Source organism: Mercenaria mercenaria, chromosome 15, assembly GCF_021730395.1.
Source record: "Mercenaria mercenaria strain notata chromosome 15, MADL_Memer_1, whole genome shotgun sequence".
NCBI classification, from domain to species: domain Eukaryota; kingdom Metazoa; phylum Mollusca; class Bivalvia; order Venerida; family Veneridae; genus Mercenaria; species Mercenaria mercenaria.
Genome location: NC_069375.1, coordinates 22,737,232 through 22,746,827, shown reverse-complemented (window position 1 = coordinate 22,746,827; position 9,596 = coordinate 22,737,232). Strand labels below are relative to the sequence as shown.

The 9,596-nt window shown below is 35.1% G+C and overlaps 2 protein-coding genes across 5 annotated transcripts; one reads left to right on the top strand and one right to left on the bottom strand.

Annotated features, from left to right (window-relative positions):
* Positions 1-582: 582 nt before the first annotated feature.
* LOC123548313 (uncharacterized) lies at positions 583-8,634 on the bottom strand. Of its 2 annotated transcripts, none has more exons than XM_053524766.1 (2): positions 8,504-8,634; positions 583-2,383 (listed from the first exon to the last, which is right to left on the bottom strand). In XM_053524766.1, the coding sequence occupies exon 2, from the start codon at positions 2,367-2,369 to the stop codon at positions 1,770-1,772; it is 600 nt and encodes a 199-aa protein (XP_053380741.1). In that variant the 5' UTR covers positions 2,370-2,383; positions 8,504-8,634; the 3' UTR covers positions 583-1,769. The 2 variants fall into 2 exon arrangements, with proteins under 2 accessions (XP_053380741.1, XP_045191420.2); XM_045335485.2 differs by lacking the exon at positions 8,504-8,634 and adding an exon at positions 2,848-3,045.
* On the top strand, positions 3,687-7,291 carry LOC128548960 (uncharacterized). Of its 3 annotated transcripts, XM_053524769.1 has the most exons (4): positions 3,690-3,843; positions 4,687-4,964; positions 5,442-5,773; positions 6,027-7,291. In XM_053524769.1, the coding sequence occupies exons 2-3, from the start codon at positions 4,697-4,699 to the stop codon at positions 5,762-5,764; spliced, it is 591 nt and encodes a 196-aa protein (XP_053380744.1). In that variant the 5' UTR covers positions 3,690-3,843; positions 4,687-4,696; the 3' UTR covers positions 5,765-5,773; positions 6,027-7,291. The 3 variants fall into 3 exon arrangements, with proteins under 3 accessions (XP_053380745.1, XP_053380744.1, XP_053380743.1); XM_053524770.1 differs by having other exon boundaries at positions 3,687-3,843; positions 4,691-4,964; positions 5,442-7,291; XM_053524768.1 differs by having other exon boundaries at positions 5,442-7,291.
* Positions 8,635-9,596: the final 962 nt, after the last annotated feature.

Here is a 9,596-nt window from a genome sequence, read left to right as displayed (position 1 = left end):
AGCTCCAAGGTCAAGGCCACACTTGAAAGTCAAAAGGTTAACGTGGTCTGCCATTTATCAAGGGATTTTAAAATTACTTTGCACAAATGTTGACCATAATAAGGTGTGTTGCACTTATGACCCGGGTCTTTCTGGTCAAGGTCAAGGTCACAAAATGATTCATACCTAAACCATTCTGGCATATTTTGCACAGACAACTGTAGCATTCTTGGGCACCCTATGGGGGCATTTGTCACTAATAGTGACAGCTCTTCTTTTTAATGTTGAAGACCTATATGAATGTGTTTGAAAGTGCATGATGATCTCTGAGTGTCTTCCTCCTAGTTAAATACATACAGCTGTTCAACTTCAATTGTTGAAAGTTAAGAAATATATCAAAATATTGTATAATAGAGTAATTACATTGCAATACAATTGGCGAATTAGTAAAACCGACCATACAATTCACAATAGGATATTATATATCAAAGAGTTGACAAACGGTTACTTGAACCAAATGCAAAATTAAGGGTATTACTTGAACACAATTTTATTATAGCGAACGGGAATATATCATGTAACGGGTACAAAAAGGAACACATATTCAATTTTTTTTTTTAATATTTTAGATTAAACAATGATACAATACAACAAATTTACGTGTTTTGTAAATATCTTAATCCTGTTTGAAAAGGAAACTATTCAGTTATGTTATAATTGGAAGCTCTAGAACAATAATAACACCACGTGTTGTATTGGTAATACATTCTAACCTTTACCTACAAACGAAATACATGTACTTATAACAGTTAAAATAACATTGCTTTCAAATGTTTGTAAAACACATATAAAGCAGCTTTCCAAATAGAGACTACCAATAGTTACATAATTAGAAAAGCATTGCAATATTGTACATGCTCTTTCACAGTCTGCGTTTTATAAAACAAAATCCCAACATTTGATTATATCAAATATTTTATAAACGAACAACATCTTTACCAACAATCTACCTGTCCATTACATGTTCTACGGTACTGTTCTGTACAACTGGATACATAAAATATGCTCAGAAAGTCTTCCCCCATTAAAATGAATGCCATTTGTAAAGAAATAAACAAACAACTGCTGAAAAGTACGTTCTACCTCGTTATGTGAAATTTCAGAACTGGGACATTTTTGCAAATATGTATGTTACAGTTCGTGTTTAAAGGTGTTGAACAGTCTTTTTCCGGAATTCAGTGTGTATATATCTGTAGACTGGCAATTGTTTCGTAGAATAATCTGCATGTTTTATATGCTGTTCAATACTATCTTCCTATGATTTGGTGTTGTTTGAAATTTGTCTCCCAAAAGTAGGGGCTAACTAGCCCCTAGAACTATTAACATAGCATATTCAGACTTACGGTTGCTCAAAATGTGGGAAAAATCCGAAAAATCGTCAATATTTGTACAAACCTAACATATTTAGACCTAGAGTTGCTCAAAATGTGGGACAAATCGTCAATATTTCTACTAACATAGCATATTCAGACTTACAGCAAATATCGGAGTTGCTCAAAATGTGGGATAAATCGTCAATATTTCTACTAAATAGCATGTTCAGACTTATGGCAAATATTAAGAGATATTTACCACCGAAAGTAGGAAATAAGAAATTCATATACTGTGTGTTTATAATGAAACAAATGTGACAGTCACTTAATAGAATAAACCATTATGACCCTTGAACATGAATTATTTACAGTAACAAATCTTGTCATTCGTGTTCCATTAACCAGATAATGATTTAATCAGTTCAACATAGGCCTCGCGTGACAAGACAACTTATCCGAGTCTTGTACGACATACTCAATTTCAAACTTTTCGTTCCACACATTTTCAATGACGATTTGCGGCAGGCATACACTTGGTGTAACTGTAACATTGGCAATGTTTGGATGACAGACCAAATCTTTCAGTATCATTCCATTTGACGATTCCAGTGACGTATCATGAAGAACTGGTTTCCAGCAGTCATATGTAATTCTGTCTTTCTCTTCAGTATGACTGGTTCCAACCGCCAGTAACCCTATTGGGTTAGAAGCAACAACCCCTGACGCCACCGCAAGACCTCCAGCCATCATAGATCCGATACCCGCCGCGGAAATACCACCAAGGAGAGCTCCTGCAGCTGCACTGGTTGCGGTTTTACTGGCGATTGCCCCTGCAATAGCACCCGATGATGTTCCAGTTCCTACGGCGGTTGATAAAGCTACCTTGACTGGTTCCGTCTGGACCCAAAGCTTAACACCAGTCACTACCGCGCCAGCTGCGGTCCCTACAGCCGCTGGTATCACATGTCCAGAAGAGCTTACAATAAACGAACAGGCACCTGCTGTCAAAATCGTCATCTTTATTACGGAGTCTGCAAAAAATAATAAATTTATGCCTAATTTTTTTTTTATATCTCGATATAATAACGAAAATAAAAGTGTCTGTTTACCAAGTTACTTATTTAAAAATATTTTCAAATAGCTTGTTGTATGATATGAATGATTCCACAAATATCTACTTATTATTCTATAGATATTACCTAAATGGAAATAAAACAAACAAAAAGAAAGAAAAAACCAAAAACAACAACAACAAAACACATGCAAACATTCACTATAAAGAGACTAGTTCTTTACTGTTCTAAATTTGTGTCATTCCTTATCTTTTGTATTATTTGCAACAACAACAACAACAACATCAAAGAAAACGATCATGTATATTAAAAACAACAACAACAAATCTTCACGCTTGCGATGTTCCCCAAATACCGCACCGTCGTGTAAAAGTAAGAAGTAAAATAAAATATCCTTAAAATGAACAAAATAAACGAGATACCTTCGTGTTCAAGTTGTACCCACTATCAACTGCAAATAATGTCGTTTCAGTCTATTAATAATTTTTCCAAAACTACTGAGCTTGCATCAAGCGTATTATTATCAGTGACAAACATTTAGGTAATTTCCAACATGGAATTTTCCAAGAGTCTGGTATTCTGACAAAGAAAATTCCACCGTTACGAAATTGAAAGTACGTCGTCTAAAACGAAACTAAAATAAAGTAAGGTATCACCGGCGTATCAAACTGAAATACAAATTGGGTTTGCTTGTTATTCATTCCGCTGTGTTCATATATAAACGCTCAGCGATTCTGTTTTCTTTGATATTGTTTATATAAGAAATAATTTCCCGGTGATTTGTCGTTAAATAAAATAATTGTTTGGAGTTCAGAGGCGAAGGAATTATCATAAGGGCGCAGCCCGAGTGATCATAATAATACGCATCTACAAAATATAAACGACAAACGATGACTTTATTCATGATCAAATCACTGTTTGAGATCATAATTACGTTATCAAGGATTAGTATGTACATTCTTGACGACATCCACTAAATATTTGCCTGTTTTATGTGGGTTTCTTTCTAGTGCGCCGCCATGACGTTCAACGACGCTATGACGTAATAATTGTGACATACAAGCTGTAAATTGTTGCATAAAACCACACAATTTTTCAGTCTTTTTTCTTTATAAAGGATTTTTTTTTTTGGGGGGGGGGGGGGGGTGGAAGAGAGGCTGTGCTCTCTCTTGAATCCGCCCTTGGATATATAACATTTTTGAAAAGATTGCAACCCTTTTGATAACATAGATAAGAAAATCACGCCATCATGTTTGGGAATCCTGTGAAAAATATCCTGGGTTCCTTGGAGTTTTATCTTTCCTCGAAAACCCAGCGATGATAATGAGGTGAAATTGTAATAGAAGCGTCATATCAGCCTGAAGGCCGACACTGGACACAAAACATATACAGTGTGCGTACTAGTACCTGAGAATAAGGTAAAACTATATATTGTTATTATGTTATCAATCATCTCAATATTTATTATCCTTAAATAACATTTATGTACGATTCCGCATATTTTTTTTCGTATTTTTTTAAATGTTCTGAAGCCAGTCCGATTTAGGTAATTTTTGATAAATATCTACATCGTGTTAAAATTTTCTTTTATGTTTCAAGTTTATTTTCACATTAAGACATACGATATGCATGTGATGACAATATTGATCCACGTATTCAAACAGTGTAACGATAATACTCTGTGTACTAAACAACATGTCTGTTAATTGCTGTTAGCCCGCGCGCTTAGCTGAATAAGAAAGGCGGAGATCTACGGATCGCGGGGTCGTGAGTTCGATCCCCGGGCGGGCTGTATGTTCTCCATGACAATTTGATAAAAGACATTGTGTCTGAAATCATTCGTCGTCCACCTCTGATTCTTGTGGGAAGTTGGAAGTTACTTGCGGAGAACAGGTTTGTACTAATACAGAATGCAGGAACACTGATTAGGTTACATAACTGAAATACTGCTGAAAAACGGCGTTAAACCTAAAACAAACATGCATTATAAGAAAAAATCATTTAAACGTGTTTTCCAAACGTAGTTGTATTCTACAGTAAAGTTTGCCAATGTCAAAAGCCAGAGCTGAGTTAAGCGACAAAAAAACAAACTGGTGCTGCTATAGTTTATTTAGATATTGTTAATGTTTTATTTTTTCTTTAATGTTCAACATTCTCGAGTCTTTTTTTTATTTGATCGACGTTCTTCCAAGACAAATTGCAAAATATTATGCATTTCTCTCATATATTAAGAACATGCTTTTTCACATTATTCTATCCAGATAGTCAAAAATGGTAGTTTTTACGGGAGCAGCCGTTGTCACGGTAATTACGGGCGGGGCGGCAGCAGGACCGATTGCAGCTGGTATAGGGACTGCTGCAGGGACAACTGCCGCTGGTGTGGGAACCGGCGCTGCTGTGGGAACGGCTGTCGGCGTTGGAACTGCCGGTGGAGCGATAGCAGGAGCTGGGGTTGCCGGAACGGCTACCGGTGCAGGTATTGGTGCTGTGGCAGGTGGGACTGCGGCAGCGGGAGTTGGCGGAAGCGGAGCCGGGTTAGGTAGGTTTAAAAATAAAATATCATAATAAACTATAATAAGAGCATATGATCAATGAATGTTGTTGTGTGGATTTACATTAATCATTAGCAGGACTGCTGTATAAAAAAAATTCAATTCAATGTAGTTGGAAAGAGTAGGTTTGTATTTTTCAATTTAATGTAGTTACGGTTGAAACTCGATATATCGATTTCCAAGGGACCGACGATTTTACTTTGAAAGGTCCGAATTCCAACTTTGAATAAGTGGATGTTGGATAAATATTTCTATAGCTTTCTTTCAACGATTTTTTAATAAAGTCAAATATTCTATTTCTGCTTTTATACTTTTACTTCATAGTACTGCATATTGAGAAAAACTCCTTGAATTCCATTATATAAGACGACAAACAATTGATGCAATACAATGTTTAGTAGCTTTAATGGTCAAGTGAATTTACTAATAAGAAATAAATAGTGCATCGGCCTTTTTAATTTCAGGTGCTTTGGTAGCCACGGTTGGCACCGGTGGCTGGGGCTTGCTAGCTGTTGGTACCAGTGTGAACTCTGAAGATGGTGAGACAACTTATGACTGCTGGAAGCCAGTGGTACATGATAAATCAACAGAACCATCCTCTGGAATGCTACTGAAAGACATGATTTGCCATCCTAATGTTACCAACGTAACCATGACAACGGGCATCTGTACTGAGCTTCCCAGTATCGTCATTGAAAATATCTGGAACGAAACGTTCGAGATTCAGTATCTGGTGTTACACAACACTGGGAAGATAGCGTGCCACGCAAAACCCGTTCATGAATGAAAAGCCGAGGTTAGATTAATTTTGAGAATATTGTTGTTTCTTTATAGCATTTGATGCATCGTGGATGCCATGAAAAATTAAACACACAATCATAAATCAATATTTTCTTTGTATTCAGGTGAGTTTTAATTAAAGCACGATTGTATTTCAGAAGCTGTATGTATATATTTACTATAGTGAGTTGTCTTTATTTCAAAAATATTAGGCGACAATACCAAAAACTTTTAAATTATAACTACTGCAGTCATAATATCATTTTCAGTTGTGTAAGTACATTACGATGTGGATGAATGTGCGTGTGTGTTTAACATTCAAGTTCTTGGCTCCGATAACGTACGGTATGCAGAGTACAACTTAAGAAATGTAATGTTGTCATTTTTGTGAACCGTTTTACAAAACAATTGCAAAACAACTAAAAGGTTCCAAATATTCTGAAGAATTGAACTGTCTCTTTTAATTTATCAAATCAACTTTCTAACAAACTCTATTTAGATATTACACCCAGCAACATTAACGAGTACACGTTTCGAACACTTACAGAAATGACTGATTTACAAGGGTGTTTCATGATTTTGTAAACGAGAAAACATTATAAGACATATGTTAGATTGATAAAATTTGCATCTTTGTGAATTATAGTATACATATCATTATTGGTTGTGGTAGATTTATATTGCATTATGGTCTCCCAATAGAAATGCACGACATATTTTACTTAACCTTGATCTGTACATTTAATTTCCTCGGGCGTATTAATTGTAATTCCGAAAAAATAATCGTATTCATGACTGAGCAATAGGTTGTATTTATTTTTGAACAAGACTTTTATGTAGAATTAGAATACATTTAAAAATAGAATGAAGGGTTTTGCGTTTTAATGGCGTTAAGTATACTTTAATATATCGTAATCGCAATTGTGCAGCGTGACTGTCCATGTCCATTATATTCCGTATTGGACGATGCAACAACTTCGAATCTTCGTGTAAAGTATCCGCATGCATATCTAAATCAGTTTCATTGTTTTCCTTTTTTACTGAGAAAAATGAGCGATTATTTGACATTGTCGAATATATTTGGACTTGTACCACCGGCCCGTCAGATACGTTGCTTGGAATTGGTACTGCCGTATTGTATTGCACAAAATGTTAAATAGATGAATATCAATGCCATTTTAGTTCTGGATATGGAGACATTTCTTGATACATAAGTTATTAAAAAAGTTTGACGAACGTTAGAATATTCATTACATGCATAATGCTGCGTGAAAAAGAGTATGCTATAGTTTTTCTAATTTATATTTACCATTAAACTTTACACATATTATAGTATGTTATTTTCTGTTTCACAAATTTTACCATACTTTGATGTATGTACATTAATCTAGTTGTTACACTTGTTTTCTTATATTCTTTTAAACCATCAGTTTATGATGGTACAAAGCGATTATTTTTGATCAATATTTAACTGTTTTCTTATTGTTATCATAACATGTATTACATCTTAGTAATAAAGAAAATACATTTCCGACTCTTGTCTCTCTATTTATTTCATCTGCCACAATAATGAGAAACCTGTTTACTTTCCTATCTTTCAATCATATGTCTAAAGCTTAAAAGTATGTGTCTTAAGCTTAGAGAAAGTCGCTTAGAGAAGGTATGTGCTGGTCTAAAGCTCGGAGAAAACATTTGCTGGTCTAAAACTTAGAGAAATTATGTACTGGTCTCAAGCATAGAGAAATTATGTGTTGGTCTAAAACTAAGAGAAAAATATGTGGTGGTTCAAAGCTTAGAGAAAGTTTGGTTCGGAGAAAGTTGACGGTCAGTCTGTCAGTCAGATTATCCGTTAACTCGCAAGTTAACTGCATGATTTTTTTCCCATGAAACTTAGTATTAACGGGACACTAATATCGGAAATATGAATGTCCTTTTAATATATCGCTGCAATTAACCCTTATCATGCTGGACATGATTGATTCTATCTTTGCGACCAGTGTATATCATGATCAATCAAGATCTGCACTTTTCGTCATTCAGTCAGTATGTTTTTGGTAAGCACCCCATTTAACAGTTAATAGTACTGTCCAAATTGAAAGATACACAAGTTCATTATAGAGATTTAGCAGGGTAAGGATTAAAAGGCATTTGCTATGGAGACAAAAAAGTAAACATTATGACAAGAAGTGGATCCTAATCTGCATTTCATAGAAAGTCTTAAGTTAATCCTAAATTCTAGCATGGATTTCAATATGTTGACTTCAGACAAGTGCGATTTGTTGTTTAACTAACACCGTTTTTGGTCTGTAGACTGTCTAAAGACTTTCTATGAAACCCACCCCTGATCTACTTGAAAATCCTGTAGAACAACTGCATGTGTTTGGAGCCTGGCACGTGCCACCAGTCGGACAGAATACTGAAATAAAAAAATGGAAAACCACAGGTCGCTCAACACGACAAAAACGAAAATGTTGCAGGCTTGGTTTGATTGAGCCTGTTCATGGACGGTAGTGGAAATGCAAGCTACCGTCCAGAACGCAGCGCTCTGTTAATAATAACATTCTTTACCTTATTTATTATTTGCATCAACAACGATAATAATGTATATTACAAAAAAAAAAAAAAAAAAAAAAACAACTTCACGCTTGCGATGTTCCCCTGACAGTTTAGTTAAATACCGCATCGTTATGCAAAAAGAAAGAAGTAAAATGGAATATCCTTAAAATGAACAAAATAAACGAGATACCGTGTTAACGAGTTGTATCTATAAAGTCGTCTCAGTCTATTAATAGTTTTTCCAAAACTACTGAGCTTACATCAAGAGTATTATTATCAGTAGCAACAAACATTTAGGTAATTTCCAGACGGAATTTTTCAAAAGTCTGGCATGATCCAACGAAGCAAATTTCACCTTTACGAAACTGAAAGTAGGTCGTCTAAAACGAAACTGCCAGATAGAACAAGGTGTCAACGGCGTATCAAACTGATATATAGGTTGGATTTGCTTGTTGTTCATTTCGTTTTGTGTTCATATATAAACGGTCAACGTTTATTTTTTTACTGTGGTATTAGAACTATTTATTTAAGAAATTATATATCCTAAACAGTGATTTGTTGTTGAAGAAAATAAATTTTTGAAGTTCAGGTGCGAATGAATTATCACGAGGGTGCATTCCGAGTGATTTAATAATAAGCATTGTGTTCAGATTACTATGTTTTGTTCATAACTCCTGAGGCTATTAAAATGTTGTATAATTATGTCCCTTTTCCTCAAAAAACTAGATAATCAGAGCCAAGAAAGTTCGGTCAGAATATATAAGAGAAATGATTAAAAATAAATTAAAAAGATTATCTTGTCGGTAGCCAGACAACTAAACAACATTCTAGACGACACCCACCAAATATTTGCCTTTTCATGTGGGTTTCTTTTCCAGCGCACCGCCTTGATATTTGACGTTATGACGTAATAATTATGACGTATACGCTGTGAATTGTTGCATTTTCAGTCAATTTTGCTTAATAGGAAAACAAATCAGGTCGTATATATTAGAGCCAGATGTGCAGGGACGGCTCCAGGATTGTGGTTTGAAGGAGAGTATACAATATGTATATAATGATGCAATCAGACATATCTGGCATAGCTTGAGAATGAATATTTGACAAAATGTCATCTTTTTCAAAATTCGAAAGTTTTGACTAAAACGTCTCAGTTTTAAAGCTATCAAATATATGCGCTCGCCGTATTATTGGGGTTTGGAGAGAGGCTGCACTCCCTCTGGAATTCGCCCGTGCATATGCCCCTTTTCTTGAACTTTTCAAAAAATACACACCATTTCAGA